Source organism: Piliocolobus tephrosceles, chromosome 11 (assembly GCF_002776525.5).
Source record: "Piliocolobus tephrosceles isolate RC106 chromosome 11, ASM277652v3, whole genome shotgun sequence".
Lineage (NCBI taxonomy): Eukaryota > Metazoa > Chordata > Mammalia > Primates > Cercopithecidae > Piliocolobus > Piliocolobus tephrosceles.
Window position 1 is genome coordinate 118,986,547 of NC_045444.1, and position 24,756 is coordinate 119,011,302.

At 48.8% G+C, this 24,756-nt stretch overlaps 1 protein-coding gene across 3 annotated transcripts in view; it reads left to right on the top strand.

The window, feature by feature from the left end:
* Positions 1-8,280: 8,280 nt before the first annotated feature.
* EFHD1 (EF-hand domain family member D1) overlaps positions 8,281-24,756 on the top strand; it is a 78,353-nt gene continuing 61,877 nt past the window's right edge. The window contains exons 1-2 of one of the 3 annotated variants that reach the window (XR_002725605.1): positions 8,301-8,432; positions 17,234-17,299. Coding sequence is in view for 1 of the 3 variants with exons in the window: in XM_023188594.2 (XP_023044362.1) it covers positions 8,419-8,432 (14 nt within the window). In the remaining 2 variants the exon portion in view is untranslated. Of the gene's footprint in view, positions 8,433-17,233; positions 17,300-20,476; positions 20,483-24,756 lie in introns of those variants that run through there. The other 2 variants (XM_023188594.2, XM_023188593.1) reach the window with 2 other exon arrangements.

Here is a 24,756-nt window from a genome sequence, read left to right on the forward strand (position 1 = left end):
GGGATTACAGGCTTGAGCCACCGCGCCCGGCCTGATTTCCCGGAATTCTGTGAGCTGCTCTAGCAAAAAAAATTTTTTTTTTTTTTGAGACAGAGTCTCACTCTGTCACCCAGTCTGGAGTGCAGTGGCATGATCTCGGCTCACTGCAACCTCTGCCTCCCAGGTTCAAGCGATTCTCCTGCCTCAGCCTCCTGAGTAGCTGGGATTACAGACATGCACTACCGCGCCCTGCTAATTTTGTATTTTTATTTATTTATTTATTTGAGATGGAGTTTCGCTTTTGTCGCCCAGGCTAGAGTGCAATAGCTCAATCTTGGCTCACTGCAACCTCTACCTCCCAGTTCAAGGGATTTTCCTGCCTCGGCCTCCCAAGCGGCTGGGATTACAGGCATGTGCCACCACGCCTGGCTAATTTTGTATTTTTAGTAGACACAGAGTTTCTCCATGTTGGTCAGGCTAGTTTCAAACTCCTTACCTCAGGTGATCCACCTGCCTCGGCCTCCCAAAGTGCTGGGATTACAGATGTGAGCCACTGCGCCTGGCCAATTTTTGTATTTTTAGTAGAGATGGGGTTTCACCATGTTGGCCAGGCTGGTCTTGAACTCCTGACCTCAGGTGAGCCGCCCAAAACGCTGGGATTACAGGCCTTGTAATCCAAAACGCTGGGATTACAGGCCTGAGCTACTGCACCCAGCCTGCTCTAAAAATTAATCAAACCTAGGGAGGGGTTCATGGGAACCCCGATTTATACCCAGATGTTCAGAATCAAAGGTAAAAGAACCATGAGTTTGCAACTAGCATCGGAAGTGAGGGACAGTCTTATGGGATTGAGCCCTCAACCTGTGGGATCTGAAACTGTCTCCAGATAGTGTCAGAATTTCATTGAATTAGGGGCCTCATGCGGTGGCTCACACCTGTAATCTCAGCACTTCGGGAGACCAAGGCAGGCAGATCACTTGAGGTCAGGAGTTCAAGACCAGCCTGGCCAACATGGAGAAACCTCGACTCTATTTTTTATTTTTTTTAAATGTTAGAAAAACAGGAAGAATGTAATCGAATTAGAGGACACCCAGTTGGTGTTTGCTGCAAAATTGATTGATTGGTTTTTGTGTTAGTTTGAGACAGGATCTCACTCTGGCACCCAGGCTGGTGTGTAGTGGCTCATTGCAGCCTTAACTTACTGGGATGAAGCAATCTTCCTGCCTCAGCCTCCCAACTAGCTAGGACTGACTACAGGCGCGTGCCACCATACCTGGCTAGTTTTGTTGTTGTTGCTGTTGTTGTTGTTGTTATTGTTGTTTTTGAGATGGAGTCTCGCACTGTCCCCCAGGCTGGAGTGCAGTGGCACGATCTTGGCTCACTGCAACCTCTGCCTCCCAGGTTCAAGTGATTCTCCTGCCTCAGCCTCCCAAGTAGCTGTGACTACAGGTGCCCGCCGCCACACCCGGCTAATTTTTTGTATGTGTAATAGAGACAGGGTTTCACCGTGTTAGCCAGGATGGTCTTGAATTCCTGACCTCGTGGTCCGCCCACCTCGGCCTCCCAAAGTGCTGGGATTACAGGCATGAGCCACCGCAGCCTACTACGCAGTTTAAAAAAAAAAAAAAAAATTTGTAGAGATGGGGTCTTACTTTGTGGCCCAGGATGGTCTGGGAACTCCTGGGTCAAGAGCTCCTCCCACCTCAGCCTCCCAAAGTGCTGGAATTACAGCCGTGAGCCACTGCAACTGGAATAGTTTCTTCCTACTGTACTCTCAATCACACAAAATCTTCTATGACCTCAGGTTACCAAGAAATGTGTGAGAATTTCTCCCCACCAAAAACCAATCAATTGACTGGGTGTGGCAACTCACCCCTGTAATCCCAGTAGTTTGGGAGGCTGAGGTGGGAGGATCGCCTGAACCCAGAAGCTTGAGACCAGCCTGGGCAACAAAGTGAAACCCCATTTCTATAAAAGAAGAAGAAGACGAAAGACGGAAGAGGAGGAGGAAGGAAGGAAGGAAGAAAAAGAAGAGGAGGAAGAAAGAGGAGGGAGGAGGAGGAGGAAGAAAGAAAGAAGAGGAAGAAGAAAAGAAAAGAAGAAAAAGAAGGAAGAGGAGGAAGAAAGGAGAAAAAACCACTAAGTTTTCTTTCCCCTCGCTGTCCTCAGATGATGGTGTTTTGGGTTTGGTAAGGTTTTGTTTTATTTCATTTTGTGAAGAGGGTGGTGGCTCTTTGGGTTTTCCAGCTTTCAATCATGATCATTGTTGTCTCTCCCTTTCCCAGTAATTATACTACTTTATTTTTGTGTGTCATTGCATTAGCCACAATATCCAGAAAAAAATATCAAATGATTGCAGTGCCACTGGGATTGATTCCTTGTTTGGATTGAACTTGAGTGCTTCTGGGATTTCCTACGGCTCCCTAGAGAGGATTCTTCTCCGCATTCACTCAAGGAATCATTCTACTGCTAAGTTACCAAAAGCTTCCATCAAGGGTTGATGTTGACTTTCATCAGATGCTGCTTCATAGGTACCAAACAATCTTTTCCTTTAAAAAGACCAAGGTTTCCTGTACCCTTCTATCTTTTATTCATCTTCCCCTTCACTGGTTTCTCCTTTCCCAGCTAAAAATAGCTGCTTGTGGCCACTTCCTTCCTTTTTTATTTTCTTCCCTCTCTAGCCTCTGAAATGAATGCCCTGGGCCAGCAGACACCACTCTTTTGCCACTGCTGTCTCCTGGAGCCTCCAACCCACCCCACCCAGTTCTGCATCCTCCCTGGCCTGGAGAACGCCCTTCTCACTCTCATTTCAGGGTGGGTCTCCTGATCTCCCACCCGGGCCATGAGTCAGATCTTCCCCTCTCTGCTCCTCCATCCCATGCCAACAAGACCTCAGGTGGGCGTTCTCTGCGGTGCCCAGGCTCTTATCTCTCTCCCTACCTGCCCAGTAGACACGAGACTTCACTCACCCCACACTCAACATTCGGAGTCTGAAATGGGGCTCATCCTCTTCCCTTCTCTTCCAGCTTCCCACTTCCCACAGCTCAGCAAGACAGGGAAACACATAAGCCTGGGACCAGGAGCCTGTGGCCTCTTTCTCTCACTAAGTCCAGGTGCTGGGGCCACACTTCCCACAGCGTCCTTCCCCTTCGGGCCCAGCATGCTCTTCCGAGTACATAAGCTCATTCAAAGCTTCCCAACCCTGATAGCCGGATCATTGTGGTCCCATTTGACAGATGAGGAAGCACCTTACCAGCCTAAGCGTCTAGTAGGCACAGAGGCCAGGAAGGAGGTGCCCCAGCTGACCCCGCCTCCGGGGCTGGCCAGCTCCAGCGTCTTCTCCCCAGCGGTGTTGGAGTCAGACACCCAGATGCTACGCCAGAGCCCCCTGTCTTGGTGGGATGTTAAAGAATTAGGGACCAGGCCACGTGCAGTGGCTCACATCTGTAATCCCAGCATTTTGGGGGATCAGGCCATGTGCAGTGGCTCACACCTGTAATCCCAGCATTTTGGGAGACCAAGGTGGGTGGATCACCTGAGGTCAGGAGTTCGAGACCAGCCTGGCCAATATAGTGAAACCCTGTCTCTACTAAAAATACAAAAAAAAATTAGCCGGGCGTGGTGGCATGCACCTGTAATTCCAGCTACTCAGGAGGCTAAGGCAGGAGGACTTCTTGAACCTGGGAGGCGGAAGTTGCAACTGAGCCGAGATTGCCACTGCACTCCAGCCTGGGTGACAAAGTGAGACTCTTCAAAAAAAGAAAAGAAAAAAGAAAAGGAAAGAAAGAAAGAAGGAGAAAGAGAGAGAGAAAGAAAGAAAATGAAAAGAAAAAGAATTCAAAACCAAGTGTCCAGGCTCTGTGGCCCCCCAGCTTCCTCCCAACATAGGGACGTGGCTTTAGTGTTGTGACTCCTCAGTACCACAAAAACACCCTCAGCCGGGAAGGTGGGGACCTGCGGGCAGCAGCGCAGAGCGGGTGGCGCGGGCGCAGGCTCTGGAGCAGGCCCGCCTGGCTGCTTGTCCCAGCCCACAGGCTCGTCACCGGGCTGCGCCGAGCCTCAGGTCCAGGTCTGGGAAAGTCAGGATTCCGCACCCGTGAGTCTCTGTTAGCATCGAGCGAACTAAAGCGCAGAAGAGCACGGCCCGGCGCGGGGCACGTGGTGGACATCTGAGAGCGCTGTGACTGCCGGCCGCGCGGTGCGAGGTCCCTGTGGAGGAGGCGGCGGGGGCGCGGGGGCGCCGCCTGCTGAGCGCTGCCTCCGTTGCTACGTGTCAGCCCCTCCAGGCTAAGGCATGGAGAGTCGAGGGCCAGAGACGCCAGGGACCCTGACCAGCGGTGCCGGACTCAAGCGGTGTCTTGGAGCTACTGAGGGCGTGGCAGGGCTTGAGCTACACGGCCATCACCCGGGGTGTCTCCTCGTCCACCTGCCCGCTGGACACGAGACTTCACCCCCACCCCACATTCTGCAGGTCTGAACCAGAGGTCTCCCCTCCCCACTTTGCTCTGGACACCTGTCCCCCTCCCCCGAGTCTGAGGCTGCCCGGCAACAGAGGAGAAATCAGTTGACTAACTGCTCAATGCGTTATTTCACTTTTAAATGATTCTTCAAGAAGCAAACTTCCAAAACAGACCTTATGTACATATTAAAATTAATATATGATACAGCGATATCTCAAATCACTGAAAAAAGTATTATTCAATAAAGGGCCTGGAATGATTAATCAACAGTTAAAAATAAATAATCTCGACTGAGCACAGTGGCTCACACGTGTAATCCCAGTACTTTGGGAGACCTAGGTGGGAGGAGCTTGACCCTGGATTTCAAGACCACCCTGGGCAACATAGGGAGACTCAATCTCTAGGAAAGAAAAAAAAAATTGTAATTAGCTGGGCATGGTGGCACATGCCTGTGGTCCAAGCTATTGGGAAGGCTGAGGCAGGAGGACAGCTTGAGTTCAGGCGATCAAGACTGGTGTAAGCCATGATCATGCCACTGCACTCCAGCCCGGGTGACAGAGTGCGACACTGATTCAAAAACAGAAATGCAGAAAGGCCAACATTAAGTAGCCAAATCTGGGACAATTTGAGGATCAAAATAACTAATGAGGCCAGATGCGACAGCTCATGCCTGTAATCCCAACACGTTGGGAGGTAGAGGCTGGTGGATCACCTGAGGTCGGGAGATCGAGACCAGCCTGGCCAACCTAGTGAAACTCCATCTCTACTGAAAATACAAAAATTAGCTGGGCATGTTGGCGGGCACCTGTAATCCCAGCTACTCAGGAGGCTGAGGCAGGACAATCGCTTGAACCCAGGAGGCAGAGGTTGCAGTGAGCTGAGATTGCACCACTGCACTCCAGCATGGGCGACTGAGCAAGACTCCGTATAAAAAAATAAAAAAATAAAATTAGCCAGGCGTGGCAGCACACGCCTGTAATCCCAGCTACTCAGGAGGCTGAAGCAGGACAATCGCTTGAACCCAGGAGGCAGAGGTTACAGTGAGCCAAGATTGTACCACTGCACTCCAACCTGGACAACAGAGTAAGACTGTCTCAAAAAAAAAAAAAAAAAAAAGCCGGGTGCGGTGGCTCAAGCCTGTAATCCCAGCACTTTGGGAGGCCGAGACGGGCGGATCACGAGGTCAGGAGATTGAGACCATCCTGGCTAACACGGTGAAACCCCGTCTCTACTAAAAAATACAAAAAAACTAGCCGGGCGAGATGGCGGGTGCCTGTAGTCCCAGCTACTTGGGAGGCTGAGGCAGGAGAATGGCGTAAACCCGGAGCTTGCAGTGAGCTGAGATCCGGCCACTGCACTCCAGCCTGGGCGACAGAGCAAGACTCCGTCTCAAAAAAAAAAAAAAGAAAGAAAGAAATCCTGTCATTTGCAGCAAAATGTATGAACCTGGAGGACATTATGTTAAGTGAAATAAGCCAGGAGCAGGAAGGAAAACACTGCACGATCTCACTCATGTAGAATCTTAAAAAAGTTGGTCTCATAGAACCACTTTTCATCAGCCTTCCAAAGTGCTGAGATTACAGTCCTAGAGGTTGGGGAGGACAGTGGGGATGGAGGGAGATTGGTCAGCAGGCACGAAGTTACAGTTAGATAGTCCTGGTGTTCCAGTGCACTGGCCAGAGTGAAGAGATTTTACTGAATGCATGGGGTAGAGAGCCCAGAAGTGCCACACCTTAAAAATAGGATTAAATTAGCCAGAGAGGAAAGCCTACTCCAGACCAACCCTGAGTTATCTTAAAACCAAGGCTTATATGCCCAGGCCCATTGGCTCACGCCTGTAATCCCAGCGCTTCGGGAAGTAGAGGCAAGAGGATCGCTTGAGCCCAGGAGTTCGAGACCAACCTGAGCAATATAGTGAGACCCCATTTCTGCTAAAAATTACCAGGGCATGGTGGCTTGCGCCTGTAGTCCCAGCTACCAGGGAGACTGAGGCAAGAGGGTCACTTGAGCCCAGGAGTTTGACACTTCAGTGAGCTATAATCATACCACTGTACTCCAGCCTGGGCAATAGAGCAAGACTCCACCTCTTTCAAAAAGATCAAAATGATCTGCATGTAAATTAACTGCCTAAAAATGTTTCGGGGCTCTTTGAGAGGATCACAACAAACTCCAGCAGCCCAAAACATACATTTCACATGTCTGACATCCAATAAAAAATTACATGAAATAGGAGAAAGAAGGAAAAGGCGACCTTTAGCCTGGAGAAAAATCAGACAGTATAAACTGACACAGCATTGACAAAGATCATAGAATTTTTCTTTGCTTTTTTTTTTTTTTTTTTTTTTTTAGATGGAGTCTCGCCCTGTCACCCAGGCTGGAGTGCAATGGTGCGATTTCAGTTCACTGCAACCTTCGCCTCCCAGGTTCAAGAGATTCTCCTGCCTCAGCCTCCTGAGTAGTTGGGATTACAGGCGTGTGCCACCATGCCTGGCTATTTTTTTCTTTTTTTTTTTTTTTTTTTTATCTTTAGTTTCACCATGTTGGCCAGGCTGATCTCAAACTCCTGACCTCATGATCCAACTGCCTCAGCCTTCCAAAGTGCTGAGATTACAGGCATGACCCACTGCTCCCATCCTCAAATTTGTCTTTTAAAATGACCCCCAAATAACGGTCCCTGATGAAATTTCAAAGTGGGATTCTGTTCTGTTCTGTTCTGTTTTGGCAGGGTCTCACTCTGTTGCCCAAGGTGGAGTGAGTGCAGTGGTGCTCACTGCCACCTCCACTTCCCAGGCTCCAGTGATCCTCCCACCTCAACGTCCCCGGTAGCTGGGACTACAGGCGCACGCTGCCACACCTGGCTAATTTTTGTATTTTTTGTAGAGATGGGTTTTGGCCATATTGCCCAAGCTGGTCTTGAATTCCTGAGTTCAAGTGATCTGATCTGCCTGCCTTGGCTTCCCAAAGTGCTGGGATTACAGGTGTGAACCACCGTGCCCAGCCTGAGATTCTGCCTCTTCTCCCTCTTGGTAAACTGATTTCACCTAATGTTGCATTGTGGTCAGCTTGCCGGTCAGTGGACAGCGGCTGCAGTGAGCTTAGCACCTGGTTGGATGGAAGCTCCACCCTTTACACATCAATGCCCCCGCTGCCTGACATTGTTTAATTCAGGAGCAACGTCGTCTTCTACAGAAAGCCCTCCCGGACCTCCTGGACTAAGCAGGTCAGGTTCCTTAAGGGTAAAGTGTTCTCTCTGCCCTGTTCTTTCATCCTGGCCATTTATCACAATTTATTCTGTCTCCCTCAAGTCCAAGAACTGGGGCCAGGTATGTCCTTGAATCTCCAGCAGGAATCACAGTGTCATTGATACTGTGACAATCGGGGTGTCATCGATAAACATTTGCTGAATGAATGGATGCATACATGAAAAAAATGCTGTGGGTATGATATTTGATTCCGGGCCAGGTGCGGTGGCTCACGCCTGTAATCCCAATACTTTGGGAGGCCAAGGTGGGAGGATCACTTGAGGTCAGGTATTCGAGACCAGCTTGGCCAACATGGTGAAACCCTATTTTTACTAAAAATACAAAAATGAGCTGGGTGTGGTGTTGCGCGCCTGTAATCCCAGCTACTCGGGAGGCTGAGGCAGGATAATCGCTTGAACCCGGCAGGCGAAAGTTGCATTGAACCGAGATTGCGCCACTGCACTCCAGCCTGGGCGACAGGGCGAGACTAAGAAAAAAAAAAAAAAAAAAATCGATTCTGAGCAAATTTCGAGAATCACTGACAAAGCTGCGGCATCCAGCAGAGGGCGCGCCAGGCGCCAGCACCAGGCTGGAGGACGCCTGGCTCAGCCCCAGGCCGGCTTCCGGGAGCCCCGCTAAGTGCAGGGGGATACCCCGTCCTTGGCGGCTGCTTGCCTTTCTCCGTACTGTCCCTGTGAAGGTCAAGATCTATAACGTTGAGAGTCCCCAGACATACGATGGGAGAGTTGCAGTAAGTACTCTTTAAATCCCCTTTCACCCTTGAGAGTCTACGATTTTCGACGTTTTCCAGGCGATTTTTACTCGGGTCCAGAATGGGGTGCGGTAATTCCTGACTTTCGCCACCGGAGGGCACTCCCGGCCCTCGCTTCCCTGCCCCGCGCGCTGGCTGCAATCGGCTGGGCTTTTAAGCCTCTCTCGGCTCAGGCTGGTCTCCCAGAGAGTCTAAACTCAAAACGCTTGAGATACACCGCAGCCTCCGGCAATCCCAGAGTGTGCTGAAGTCCCCATCGTCCTCCTCTGGAATGTTAGTGAATGGGGAAGGCTTCCCTTTTTACTCACCGCCATCCTCCCCTCCCAGGCGTGGGGAGACCCGGCGCTGGGGCTGGGGGGCCCTGAGCAGGTTCCTCACCTGCACCGACCCTCATCTTTAAAGTTGGCGTGCATGAAATGGGCTTCAATGGCACACCCCGATCTGGGGACACATCAGAACTTTTTTTTTTTCTCCTTATTTTGTTTTCCTTTTGAGACGGTCTGGCTGTGTCGCCCAGGCTGCCATGGCGCGATCACGGCTCACTATAACCTCCACTTCCCGGGCGAAAGCAATTCTCCCACCTCAGCCTCCCGAAGTGCTGGGACTATAGGTCCAGGCCACCACGTCTGGCCCATTTTATTTCTAAATGGCTCATGCCTGTAATTCCAGCACTTTGGGAAGCCGGGGCAGGGGGATCACTTGAGCCCAGGATTTTGACACCAGCCTGGGCAACATAGTGAGACCCTATCTCTACAAAAGATTTAAAAATTAGACGGGCGGGCTGGGCGCAGTGGCTCACGCCTGTAATCCCAGCACTTTGGGGGACCGAGGCGGATGGGGATCACCTGAGGTCCGGAGTTCAAGACCAGCCTGGCCAACATGGTGAAGCCCCATCTCTACTAAAAATCCAAAAAAAAAAAAAAAAAAAGGCCAGGCGCGGTGGCTCACACCTGTAATCCTAGCACTTTGGGAGGCCAAGGCGGGTGGATCACGAGGTCAGGAGATGACGACCATCCTGACTAATACAGTGAAACCCTGTCTCTAATAAAAATTTTATATTTTTAAATTATTTTATATTATTTAAAATTTTATATTATTTAAAGTAGCCGGGTGTGGCAGTGGGTGCCTGTAGTCCCAGCTACCTCAGGAGGCTGAGGCAGAAGAATGGTGTGAACCCAGGAGGCTGCAGTGAGCCAAGATCACACCACTGCACTCCAGCCTGGGCGACAGAGTGAGACTCCGTCTCAAAAATAAATAAATAGCCGGGCGTGGTAGCAGGCAACTGTAATCCCAGCTACTCAGGAGGCTGAGGCAGGAGAATTGCTTGAACCTGGGAGGCTGAGGTTGCAGTGGGCCGAGTTCGCACCACCAACAGAGCGAGACTCTGTCTCAAAAAAATAAATAAATAAATTAGCTGGGCATACTGCCATGCACCTGTAGTCCCAACTACTCAGGAGGCTGAGGTGGGAGAATAGCTTAAGCCCAGCATCAAGCCTGCAGTGAGCTGTGATTGTGCCACTGCACTGCAGCCTGGGCAACAGAGCAAGACCCTATCTCAAAAAAAAAAAAAAAAAAGGAAAGAAAATATAGGCTAAAATTCTATTTTTTTTTTTTTTAAGTTAAGGTTAGGGCCAGGCATGGTGGCTCATGCCTATGATCCCAGCACTTTGAGAGGCCAAGTCAGGAGGATTGCTTGAGCCCAGGAGTTCAAGACCAGCCTAGGCAACATAGCAAGACCCTATCTCTATTTTTTTAAAAATTAATTAATTAAAAGTCAAATAAAATGAATTTAAGATAACCACTAACAAGATAATATGGAACTACAGTCCTCAGTATCTGAGGAGGCACTGGTTCTAGGACTGCCATACCAAATCTGTAGTATCAAGTCCCTTATATAAATTGGTATAGGCTGGGCATGGTGGCTCACGCCTGGATTCCCAGCACTCTGGGAGGCCGAGGCAGGCGGATCACCTGAGGTCAGGAGTTCAAGACTAGCCTGGCCAACATAGTGAAACCCCGTCTCTACTAAAAATACAAAAATTAGCCGGGCATGGTGGTGCACATCTGTAATCCGAGCTACTCGGGAGGCTGAGGTGGGAGAATCACTTGAACCCGGGAGGCAGAGCTTGCAATGAGTCAAGATTTCCCCACTGCACTCCAGCCTGAGCGAGACTTCCTCTCAAAATAAATAAATAAATTGGTGTAGTATTTGCATATAACCTATGTATACTTAAATCATCTTTAGATTACTTATAATACCTAATACAGTGTAAATGCTATGTAGATAGTTGTCCTGCTGTATTGTTTTTTATTTGTATGATTTTTATTGTTATATTTTTTCCTGAATATTTTTGATCTATGGTGGTTGAATCCCATGGAAATGGAGGGCCAGTTGTACTTGGGAAAATGAGAAAAAAATACTTGATCAATACAGCAAAGAGAGGGAAAGAAAAACCAGAAAACAGCCTGGCCCAGTGGCTCACGCCTGTAATCCCAGCACTTTGAGAGGCAGAAGCAAGCGGAAAATGAGGTCAGGAGTTCAAGACCAGCCTGGCCAATAAGGTGAAACCCCGTCTATACTAAAAAATACAAAAACTAGCTGGGTGCGGTGACCCACACCTGTGGTCCCAGCTACTCAGGGGGCTGAGGGAGGAGAATCACTTGAACCCAGGAGGCGAAGGTTGCAGTGAGCCGAGATCACGCCACTGCACTCCAGCCTGGCAACAGAGCGAGACTCCGTCTCAAAAAATAAAATAAAAAAGCATTTTCAAACATATCACTATCACAATACATTTGAATGGATGAATCTATTCTATTACAAGACCAAAAAAATGTTTAAATCATGAGACTCATAAGTTCTTTTTTTTCTTTTAGATGGATTATTGCTCTGTCACCCAGGCTGGAGTACAGTGGTGTGATCTCGGCTCACTGCAACCTCTGCCTCCTGGGTTCAGGTGATTCTCCTGTCTCAGCCCCCTGAGTTATTGGGATTATAGGTGCCCACCGCCATGCCTGGCTAATTTTTTTTGTATTTTTAGTAGAGATGGGGTTTCACCATGTTGGCCAGGATGGTCTTGAACTCCTGACCTCAGGTGATCCACCTGCCTCAGCCTCCTGGAGTGCTGGGATTACAGCGCCACTGCGCCCAGCAAAGATGCATGAGTTCTTAAAGTGAAAACGAAGTGTCCTTTTTTGCAAACAGTCTGATCAGGGAAGGCAGGGTTGAGAGAAATATAAATTTTCACTTCAATTTTTCATTAGTTCCTTCCTCCATCATTTTGTCGCAGTGGCATGGTATTGGGTACCAGGGGTTCAGAGATGAATTGACTAAAGCTTCTCTAAGTGCCCCCCTCCCCAGTAGGAAGGATATCTGTCCTGACCAGAGTTAAACCCAGAGACAGCTGAGGAGGAAGTCTTGGCCTCCTCACCTGAGCCACGCTCAGCCTCTTCCACTCCTAAAGGCCTCCTGCTCCTTCACCTGCAGCCAAGCCCATGCATCTCCCTTGATGCGAGACTCACCCAAGATGAGATGGAAACAGTCCCGACACACAATCAATCCTCACCTTCCCGACCTTTCCTTTTGACACACAACACAGACACTCTGGGTTTGCTCTGAGGCATCTGCAGGGACTGGGCCAGGGAAGCGGAGGCTGCGGCTCCTCCAGGTCTACTTTCTCTGAGGAGAGAGTAATGTGGGAGAAGCACCGTTTGCCTTTGATACTTACCAAGGTCACTGTGGTTGCTCCCTATGGAATGACAGTGGCAGCGTCCCCGAAACACTGGCTCCTTCTCCAACCCTCACCGTGCAATAAATCCCAAAGGTGAAAGGAGAGGGCTCAGGGCGCAGTGCTCATGCCACCACATGCCAAGAGGAGCTGGGTTATCCCTCTGGGTTTGTTCTCCAAAGCCCAAGCTGGGGAAATGGGGACTCTTCAGACAGGGCTGCCTTTGTCTGTCCCTGTTCGTTTATGTGAGAGCAGGTTTGTTCTTCCAGGCTGAGGCCCCAGGCCCGCCTGCCATCAGCTCCTTGTGGAGGCTGGGTGTGGGAGTGCCCCTCCGGGGACAGAAAGCCCTCCCATCCCTGAAGCTGGGCCTACCTGGGGAGTGGGGGCAGGCGAGCTCCGCCAGCCACTGAGGAGTGAGGGCCTGGTCAGGACCCTGCCCCCTTACTCCATAGGGAGTAACACACAGTTCTCTACTAAAAACACAAAATTCACCAGGTGTGATGGCACACGCCTGTAATCCCAGCTACTCAGGAGGCTGAGACAGGAGAATTGCTTGAACCCGGGAGGTGGAGGTTACGGTGAGATGGCACCACTGCACTCCAGCCTGGGCAACAGAGTGAGACTCCGTCTCCCCGGCCTGAAAAAATATACTGGGCCGGCAGGGCGTGGGGGTTCACGCCTGTAATCCCAGCACTTTGGGAACCTGAGGCAGGTGGATTGCTTGTGCTCAGGAGTGTGAGACCACCCTGGGCAACATGGCAAAACTCCATCTCTGTAAAAATTAAAACATTATCTGGGTGTGGTGGCATGCACCTGTAGTCGCAGGTACTCAGGAGGCTGAGGTGGGAGGATCATCTGAGCCTGGGGATGTCGAGGCTGCTGTGAGGCATGATTGCATCACGATACTCCAGCCTGGGTGACAGAACAAGACCTGTCTAAAAGAAAATGCTGACATTAAGCTGGGCACAGTGGCTCACGCCTGTAGTCTCAGCACTTTGGGAGGCAGAGGTAGAAAGATCACTTGAGGCCATGAGTTCAAGATCAGCCTGGGAAACATAATGAGACCTCACCTCTACAAATGTTATTTTTACTTAGCCATGCGTGGTGGTGTGCACCCATAGTCCTAGATACTCAGGAGGCTGAGATGAGAGGATCCCTTGAGCCCAGAAGGTTGAGGCTGCAGTGAGCTATGATTGTATTATTGCATTCCAGCCTGGGCAACGATGTGTGACCATGTTGCCCAGGCTGGTCTTGAACTCCTGGCCTTGAGAGATCCTCCCACCTAGGCATCCCAAAGTATGGGATTACAAGCGTGAGTCCCTGTGCCCAGCCTCCAGGGCCTTCTTGACAGAACAAGCATCCTGGAGTAGGGGTGGGGGTGGGCCGTCCTAATTAGAAAGCATCCCTCCTGAGTCTCTCTGAAGCCCTAAAGCGGGGTGAAGACCCCAGCTCTGCATCTTGGCCCACAGTGGATCTGGAGAGGGGTCCATGGGAGTTCTTATCATAAATAAGACGTTCTGTAACTGGAGGACTCCAGTCACCTGAGAAATGAAGAAATGGGTCAGAGGACTCGACAGGGGTGGGCGGGCCAGCGGTGCCCCCAGCTCTGCAGCACGTGATGGAGCCTCTTTTGCATTTGCAGCTCCCTTCCCGGGGCAGGACAGGTCTGTTTGTCTTCCCAAACCTCAGAGATGCCAAGAACGAACGAAATCCGAGACCCCTAAGGCAAGAACTGTTCCAGCCCTGTGCTGCCAACAGGAAGCCTTTGCCCATGCCCGAGAGAGGGCAGGTGAAAGGACCCCGCCTCAGGGTTCCCACCAACCAGCCGGGGGACACCAGGAGCCATCTGCCATGTGGTTCCCACAGCAGCCAGCAGGGGGCAGCCTGTTGACGACTTCCTGGGGCCATATCGCCCTGAGTTGTGCAGGTTCCCACAGGCCAGCACCCAGTGTGGAAAACAGCGTGTGGTAGCAGGGGGTTAGGTGTCCGGCATGAACCAGCCTGGCCTTTACCTTTTGGGCTCTTTTCCTGTCTAGCCCGCCCAAAATGTGGAAACCTTAACAGCAGACATGGGTTATGATGTCAGAGTTTGGGATTTTTTAGAAGGGGTCTTGTTATGTTGCCCAGGTTGATCTTCAACTCCTGAGCCCAAGCGATCCTTCCACCTCAGCCTCCTAAGTAGCTGGGACTACAGGCACCTGCCACTGCGCCCAGCATGATGTCAGTTTGTAGCTTCACAACTTTGCTTTATCCTAATTTCTGAGCAATACCCAATCAGCTAGGCCTGGAGCACCATCCCCACACGGAATTTCTCCCTCTTTTGGATATTTTATGGACATTAAAAACAAGCATGGGCTTCAAAAGACACCCACAAGCTGGGAGAAAACATTTTGAAAAACAAACCACAGACTGGGAGAAAAGATTCACAATCTACGTATCTGGTAAAAGACTTGTATTCAGAAGATATAAAGTACTTTTACAACTCACTCATTAATAAGACAAACATCTCAACAGAAATGGGCAAAAGATTTGAATCAACATTGCATCAAAGAAGATATGTGGAAAGTCACTAGAGACATGAAAAACGGACCCTATCATCAGCCATAAGGGAAACGGCCCTTGAAACCACAGTGAGATGATACCATTTCCACACCATTGGAGTGGCTGCAGTCCGAAAGGCTGACCATACCAAGACTTGTGAGGATATGGAGCAAGGCAGGCTCTCATGCGCTGCTGTTGGAAATAGAAAATAGTGCAACCACTTTGGAAAACAGTTTGGTAGTTTCTGTTTTCTTTTTTTCTTTTTTTTAGATGGAGTCACACTCTATTGCCCAGGCTGGAGTGCAGTGGCGTGATCTGAGCTCACTGCAACCTCCACCTTCCGGGTTCAGGCAATTCTCCTGCCTCAGCCTCCTGAGGAGGTGGGACTACAGGGATATACCACCACGTCCAGCTAATTTTTGTATTTTTAGTAGAGACGGGGTTTCGCCGTGTTAGCCAGGCTGGTCTCGAATTCCTGACCTCAGGTGATCCACCCACCTTGGCCTCCCAAAGTGCTGGGATTAAAAGTGTTGACCGGAAGCAGTGGCTCACGCCTGTGATCCCAGCACTTTGGGAGGCCGAGACGGGCAGATCACGAGGTCAGGAGATGGAGACCATCCTGGCTAACACGGTGAAACCCCATCTCTACTAAAAAAAAATACAAAAAACTAGCCGGGCGAGGTGGCAGGCGCCTGTAGTCCCAGCTACTCGGGAGGCTGAGGCAGGAGAATGGCGTGAACCCGGAAGGCGGAGCTTGCAGTGAGCTGAGATCAGGCCACTGCACTCCAGCCTGGGCGACAGAGAGAGACTCTGTCTCAAAAAAAAAAAAAAAAAAAAAGACTCCGTCTTAAAAGTGTGAGCCACTGCACCCAGCCAGTTTCTTAAAAAAATTGAAATGTAACCTTTAGAGCATACAATATCCCATTCCAAGGTAATTAATCACCCCCCTTTCCCCCACACAAAAAATATATGAAAGCATATGTCCAGGCCCGTTGTGGTGGCTCACGTCTGTAAGCCCAGCACTTTGGGAGGCCGAGGTGGGTGGATCACTTGAGCCTGGGATTTTGAGACCAGCCTAATATGGTGAAACCCCGTATCTACTAAAAATACAAAAATTAGCTGGGCGTGGTGGCGTGCACCTGAAATCCCAGCTACCCCGGAGGCTGAGGCAGGAGAATCGCTTGAACCAGGGAGGCAAATGTTGCAGTGAGCCGAGATCACGCCACTGCACTCCAGCCTGGGCAACAGAGCAAGACTCTGTCTCAAGAAAAAAGCGTATGTCCACACAAAGACTCAAAACACAGCGACGAAAATTTCCACAGCAGCTTTACAAGTAGTAGCCCCAAAATAGAAAACCACCCCAATGCTCACCATGAATAATGAGTAGATAAGCAAATTGTGGACTATCCATCCAATGGACTACTGCACAGGGACAAAGAGGAACCACACACACACATACACACACACAAATATACACACACACATACGTACAAATATACACACATACACACGCACACAAATATACACATACAAATATACACGCACATGCACAAACATATACACACATATACACACACACACAAATACACACACACAAATATACGCACACATATACACATGCACACAAATATACACACACATAAATATACATGCACCCGCACATATACACACAAATACACACACACACAAATGTACACACACATATACACACGCACACAAATATACACACACAAATATACATGCACACACACAAACATGCGCACACATACACACATACACACACAAATATATACACACATACACACAAATATACACACACACATACACATATGCACACACACAAATATACACACACAGAGATACATACACAAATATACACACATATATACGTATATGCACATACACATATACACACAAATATACACACATATTATATGCACATGTATACATACACACATACACACATATATACACACATACATATATACACATATATACAAACACACACCTATACACACACACACATATATATTTCTTTTTTTTTTTTTTTTTTGAGGCGAAGTCTCGCTCTGTCGCTCAGGCTGGAGTGCAGTGGTGCGATCTCAGCTCACTGCAAGCTCCACCTCCCAGGTTCATGCCATTCTCCTGCCTCAGCCTCCTGAGTAGCTGGGACTACAGGCGCCCGCCACCGCGCCCGGCTAATTTTTTGTATTTTTAGTAGAGACGGGGTTTCACCATGGTCTCGATCTCCTGACCTTGTGATCTGCCCGCCTCGGCCTCCCAAAGTGCTGGGATTACAGGCGTGAGCCACCGCGCCCGGCCCACATATATATATTTCTAAATACAGTTGGCCCTTGAACAACATGGGTTTGAACTGCATGCCTCAACTTATACACAGATTTTTTTTCAATAAAAGAGACCCTGAGTGTGCCTGCCTCTCCTCCCGCCTCCTCCACCTCTTAACCCTCTGCCTTCTCTGAGACAGTGAGACCAACCTCTCCCCTTCCTCCTCAGCCTACTCAAGATGGGAGACAACCAGGGTGAAGACCTTTGCAATGATCCACTTCCATGTAACGCATGGTAAGTAGTGCTTCTCTTCCTCACAATTTCCTTGATAACGTTTTGTCTTCTGTAGCTGACTTTATTGTAGGAAAGCAGTGTGTAATACACAGAACCCACCAAATGCGTCTGCTTTCTAATCCCCTCAAGAATTAGAATGAGTGGATTGTTTGGCAATTGTGGAGTCCCAGGTTCCAGCAAAGGAGCTGAATAGTCTTTTAAAATGTTTTTATTTTTAGTTTTAAAAATCATTTGGCCAGGCGCAGTGGCTAATGCCTGTAATCCCAGCAATTTGGGTGGCTGAGCCAGGTGGATTGTTTGAGCCCTGGAGTTCAAGACCAGCCTGGGAAACATGGTGAAACCCTGTCTCTACAAAACATACAAAAATTAGCCAGGTATAGTGGTGCACACCTGTAGTCCCAGCTACTTGAGAGGCTGAGGCAGAATCGCTTGAGCCCAGGAGACGAAGGCTGCAGTGAGCCGGGATCGTGCCACTGCACTCCAGTCTGGGTGATAGAGTGAGACCCTGTCTCAAAAAAAAATGATTGGTATTTATTTCACTGAGCATGTCTCACGGTTCATCCACGTTGTCTCAGCTGTCAGAATTTCCTCCCTGTCGAAGGCTGAATAACACTGCGTTTTCTCTATACCCCGTGTTTGATTTCTCCGCTCATCTGTCGACAGACGCTTGGATGCTTTCCACCTTTTGGCTGTGTGAGTGATTCGGCTATGAACATGGCACGCCACTAAAATTTTGATTCTAGGTGTTGTTATACCACAACAAATGGCTGGAACAATGTTGCGCCTCAATAAAAATGTATTTTAGGGGCTGGGTGCAGTGGTTCACACCTGTAATCCCAGCACTTTGGGAGGCCGAGGTGGGCGGATCACCTGAGGTCGGGAGTTCAAGACCAGCCTGACCAACATGGAGAAACCCCGTCTCTACTAAAAATACAAAATTGGCCGGGCGTGGTGGCGCATGCCTGTAATCCCAGCTACTCTTTGACACGCAGGCTGGAGTTGCTGTGGCAGGACTATGGCTCACTGCAGTCTCCACCTCCTGGGCTCAAGCAATCCTCCCACCTTAGTCTTCCAGGTAGAGGGGACTACACGCACCCACCATCACTTACAGCTCAAAATATGTGTTAACGGACTGTTTACGCTATAGACAAGACTTCTGTCAATAGCAGGCTGTTAGTAGTTAACTGCTGGGGAATGAAAAGTTATATTTGGATTTTTTACTGTTGGGGGGCACCCCTAAACCCCTGCATTGTTCAAGGGTCAACTATAGTATGTATATATATTTACATATTTTTTCTTAGAAGGTCAAGGTTGATACTGTATATATGCACCAGAGTAACCATAATTCTCCCTCTTCTTTTGCCTTTACTTTTAAATAGATTCGGTGCTCACCTCGACCTTCTGCACTTTTCCCTGCCTGCTCTTGTTTATGTAGACTGACCTCTGGATGGTACTGTCAGGCACAGAGGGGTTTTGTTTCTTCAAGAGATCATGAGGCTGCATTCCCTGAGAGTCTGCAGGTCGCCTGACCTTTGAAGGAAGGCTTTGCTGAGGAACACTTTTTAAAAAATAGTGTAGTCATTTTAAAAGTACATTTTCTTTTCCTTTTTTTTTTTTTTTTTTTTTTTTTTTTTGAGACGGGGTTTCACTCTTGCTGCCCAGGCTGGAGTATAATGGTGCAATCTCAGCTCACCACAACCTCCACCTCCCGGGTTCAAGTGATTCCCCTGCCTCAGTCTCCTGAGTAGCTGGGGTTACAGGCATGCACCACCACGCCCGGCTAATTTTGTGTTTGTATTTTTAGTAGAGACGGGGTTTCTCCACGTTGGTCAGGCTGGTCTTGAACTCCCGACCTCAGGTGACCTGCCCACCTCGGCCTCCCAAAGTGCTGGGATTACAGGTGTGAGCCACTGCGCCCAGCCCTTAAAATACATTTTTATTGAGGCGCAACATTGTTCCAGCCATTTGTTGTGGTATAACAACACCTAGAATCAAAATTTTAGTGGCGTGCCATGTTCATAGCCAAATCACTCACACAGCCAAAAGGTGGAAAGCATCCAAGCGTCTGTCGACAGATGAGCGGAGAAATCAAACACGGGGTATAGAGAAAATGCAGTGTTATTCAGCCTTCGACAGGGAGGAAATTCTGACACCTGAGACAACGTGGATGAACCGTGAGACATGCTCAGTGAAATAAGCCGGTCGCAAAAGGACAAACACTGCATGATATCACTTTTTTTTTTTTTGAGACAGAATCTTGCTCTGTCGCCCAGGCTGGATTGCAGTGGTGCAATCTCGGCTCACAGCCACCTCTACCTCCCGGGTTCAAGCAATTCTCCTGTCTCAGCCCCCCGAGTATCTGGGATTGCGGGCACACGCCACCACGCCTAGCTAATTTTTGTATTTTTAGTAGAGATGGGGTTTCACCATATTGGTCAAGGTGGTCTTGAACTCCTGACCTCAGGTGATCCACCCACCTTGGCCTCCCAAAGTGCTGGGATTACAGGCATGAGCCACCACGCCTGGCCGCATGATGCCACTTATATGAGGTCCCTAAAGTAGTCAAATTCAGAGAGACAGAAGTAGAACGGTGGTTGCCTAGGGCTGGGAAGGGGGGATGGAGAGTGGGTGTTTAATGGGTAAGAATTTCAATTTTACAAGATAAAAAAGCTCTGGAGATCTGTTGCACGGTAATGTGGATGTACTTAACACTGCTGAAATGTACACCTAAAAATGGTTAAGATGCTAAATTTTGGCCGGGCGCGGTGGCTCAAGCCTGTAATCCCAGCACTTTGGGAGGCCGAGACGGGCGGATCACGAGGTCAGGAGATCGAGACCATCCTGGCTAAAACGGTGAAACCCCGTCTCTACTAAAAAAATACAAAAAAACTAGCCGGGCGAGGTGGCGGGCGCCTGTAGTCCCAGTTACTCGGGAGGCTGAGGCAGGAGAATGGCATAAACCCGGGAGGCGGAGCTTGCAGTGAGCTGAGATCCGGCCACTGCACTCCAGCCCGGGTGGCAGAGCGAGACTCCAGTCTCAAAAAAAAAAAAAAAAAAAAAGATGCTAAATTTTACCTGTAATTGACCACAAATTAAAAAAAAAAAAACTTAGTGGTATAAAGCAGCCACCACCATTGTGTGATGTTCCTGTGTTCCCTGGTCAGAAGTTTGGGCACAGGCAAGGTGGCTCTTCTCTGCACTAGGATGTCTGAGGCCTCATCTGGAGGTGACCCTAGTGACTAGGGCTGGAAGGACTGGAGACAGATAATCTACTTCCAAGACCACGGTTTTACTCACGCGTGTGGCACCTGGGCTGGGATGGCCCAAGGACGGGCTCTTCTGGGCCTGTTGACTGGAGCCCTCCATGTGGCACTTTCAACATGGCAGCGTCCAAGCAATCAGATTCCGTTCGAGGTGGTTCAGGGTTCCAAAACAAGTGTCCCCATCAGGCAAGGCCATGTGGCCTTCTGTGACCTAGTCTCAGAAGTGACAAAGTCACCACTTTTATGAATTGCTTCTTTAGTACAATGTATGTACTTTAACAAACTTCAGCATCAACAGTGAAATGTTATGTGTATGCCGGTTACTTACCCCTTAACTCAGTATGTATCAAGAATGCTGCCAGGGTTGGGCATGGTGACTCACGCTTGTAATCCCAGCACTTTGGGAGGCCGAGGCAGGTGGATCACCTGAGGTCAGGAGTTCAAGACCAGCCATGGCCATCTCTACTAAAAATACAAAAAATTAGCCAGATGTGGTGGTAGGCACCTGTAATCCCAGCTACTCTGGAGGCTGAGGCAGGAGAATTGCTTGAACCTGGGAGGCAGAGATTACAGTGAGCTGAGATTGCACCACTGCACTCCAGCCTGGATAGCAGAACGAGACTTGGTCTAAAAAAAAAAAAAATATATATATATATATATTCTAAAAACCCTTATAACTCAACAGTAGAAAGATAAATAAACAATTTTTTTAAAAAATTTATTTGAGATGAATTCTTGCTGTGTCACCCAGGCTGGAGTGCAGTGGCGCGATCTCGGCTCACTGCAACCTCTGCCTCCCGGGTTCAAGTGATTCTCCTGCCTCAGCCTCAAGAGTAGCTGGGACTACAGGTGCCCGCCACGATGCCCGGATAATTTTTGTACTTTTAGTAGAGACGGGGTTTCACCATGTTGGCTAGGCTGGTCTGGAACTCCTGACTTCAGGTGATCCACCTGGCTCAGCCTCCCAATGTGCTGGGATTACAGGCATGAGCCACCGTGCCCGGTCAAGAGTGATTTCTTAAGGAAGTACTTGGTATTTTTCTGGAATGATGAAAAAGTTTTGAAACTAGAAAGAGGTGGTGGTTGTGCAACACTAGGAAAGCTCTGGATGCCACTGAATTGTACACATCAAAATGGTGAATTGGAGCCTGGAGCATTGGTCTGGAACTGTAATGCCAGAGACTCAGGAGGCTGAGGTGGGAGGATCACTTGAGCCCAGGAGTTCAAGGCTGCATTGAGCTATGATCCTGTGGTCAGACCACTGCACTCCAGCCTGGGCAACAGAGCGAGATCCCTGACTTAATTAAAATTAAAAATATATATTAAAAAACAAGAGAATGCATAGGCTCCAGGGGTATCAGCCACTATCATATCAGCAGGGTCTCACTCCAGATGTGGCTAATACAAGTCTTTCTGTGATCCATAGCTTTATCAATAACCTAAACTTGATTTGCTAATTAGCATAATGATGTCTTTTTTTTTTTTTTTTTAAAGAGACAGGGTCTCTCTCTGTCTTCTCAAGCTGGAGCATAGTGGTGCAATCATAGCTCATCACAGTCTTGGACTCCTGGGCTTAAGCGATCCTCCTGCCTCAGCCTCCTGAGTAGCTGGGACTACACGTGTGTGCCATCACTCCTGGCTGATTCTTTTAGTAGAGACAGGGTCTCGCTATGTTGCCCAGGCCTTATTATTGTTTTGTAAGAGCTTCCCTTTCCTTTAAGATTCTGGATACTTTGATACGTTTATTGAAGATACCTTCTCTAAGTGTACATAATTAAATTAAATCTTGAAATACACTTTCTTGGAACAGACTGCTCTTAACTGAAACTGTAAGTAGGTGAATGTTTTGCTGGAGATTCTGAAAAAGCCAAACCATCCCTGCTCATCTCCAGACCCACTGGGCCTTTGTCTAAGGATGTCATGGGCCATAATTCCCAAGCAGCAGCCAAATTCTTAGAAAGGCTGAGGAACTGGGTTCCGCGTTCTGGGGAGGTGTGGACACATCTGCTTAGGAATATAGGAGGAATTTGGGACTGGGTGAGGGAGTGTCGGAGTTCTCTAAGATGGAAGGGCAAGAATGGTAAGGAATGAAGGGGAGGAAGCACTGAGCCACACAGCCAATTTGGAATGGAAGCAGTTGCTAAGGCCAAGGTTTTCCAAAAATCAAAATGGAAGTCATTGTCATGCAGCAATATGGCTCCCTGCTGTTTCCAAACCACCTTGACTGCTGTGGGCTTTTGAAATCATGAAGGGCTGAGTGGCTGTCTGCATAGCAGGGATGTGGGTGAAGGCTGCAAGGCGCTTCCTCCAAAACTGGCTTAGTCTGTGCCTGCAGATATGAAAGGGGTACACAGAGAATCCCTGGTGGCTGGAACCAATTTCCCCATCCCCAACCTCAGCCACCATCTGTGCTGAACCCGTAGCAACAGGGACACAGCAGCAGAGTGACACTTACTGAACAGCTAACTGCTTTACAGGCCATCGATCGTCACAACATCCTTCTAAGTCTTGTGGTTGGTATTCTTTCATTTTTTCTTTCTTTTTTTTTTTTCTCTTTGAGATGCAGTCTCACTCTGTTGCCCAGGCTGGAGTCCGGTGACACAATCTCAGCTCACTGCAACCTCCACCTCCCAGGTTCAAGCGATTCCCCTGCCTCAGCCTCCCGAGTACCTGGGATTATGGGCACCTGCCACCATGCCTGGCTAATTTTGTATTTTTAGTAGAGACGGGGTTTCACCATGTTGGCCAGGCTGGTCTCAAACTCCTGACCTCAGGTGATCCATCTGCCTTGGCCTCCCAAAGTGCTGGGATTACAGGCGTGAGCTACTGTGCCTGGCCCAGTTGGCATTATTTCTATTGCATATATGGGGAAATTGAAGTTCAAGGAAGTTAAGTAACTTACTCCAAGTCACATAGCCTCTGAGTGACAGAGCCAGGATTTATATGATTCCTCTCCTCACCCCTCTGTGCCCATGACAGAGGGCTCCTGGTCGTGTCTAAAGGGAAAAGCCAGGATAGTTTAGTATTACCAGAACTCAAAAGGTTAATTTGTCCTGTGCTGTATATTAAAACTGTCAGAGAATTTGGGGAATTAAATGAAGTATCATCTCCCCAGACTTCCTAAGAAATGCTCCCATCAGCAGGTGCCTAGCACGAGGCAAACCTTTTAACTTTGGACGTGACCCCTCTCTACAAAGGGTAGGCAGCCCTACTCACTACCATGGAATTCCTGCTGCCCAGGACCCAGACTTGAACAATAAAAGACATCTGGGGCCAGGCACGGTGGCTCACGCCTGTAATCCCAACACTTTGGGAGGCCAAGGTAGGCAGATCACCTGAGGTCAGGAGTTCCAGACCAGCCTGGCCAACATGGTGAAACCCCGTCTCTACTAAAAGTACAAAAATTATCCAGGCATGGTGGTGTGCACCACCATGTCCCAGCAACTCTTGAGGCTGAGGCAGGAGAATCACTTGAACCCGAGAGGCAGAGGTTGCAGTGAGCCGAGATCACACCACTGCACTCCAGTCTGGGCAATGAGAGCAAAGCTCCATTTCGCGGGGCATGGGGTGGGGAGGAAGACATCTGGGAACTGGGACCGGTGGGTTTTATTTATTTAGACCCTAGGTCTAGCATCCCTGGAGCCTGGGTCAGATTTGTGTGAATCTGAACACCTTGGTGGGAAGGGAGGGAGTAATGAGGGCGGCAGGTTTCAGAGGAGAAGTAGTGGAGGCCAGAGATGAAGCCTGAGCAGAGCTGCTCGGTGGTGGGATGTCCTCTCCAATGAGGGTTGAAGGAGAGGCAGCAGCTGCTCCGGTTTGCCTTCTGGGCCTGAGCTATTCCACGAGGTTGCCACCAGCTGCACGTGGCTATCAGGTGCTTGAAATGTGGACAGTCTGATTGAGATGAGCAGCAAGTGTAAAATACACCCTACATTACAAAACCTTGGCATGAAATAAAGTAATGTACAATATCTCATTAATATTTTTATACTGATGACATGTAGGGATAATGTTGGACATATATTAGATTAAATGAAATGTTATTAAAATTAATTTCACCTGTTTTATTTTTCTTCCTTTACTTTTAAAAGCATGTGGCCACTAGAAAATTTTTCTTTTTTCTTTTTTCTTTCTTTCTTTCTCTCTCTCTCTTTCTTTCTTTCTTTTTTTTTTTTTTTTTTTTTTTTTTTTTTT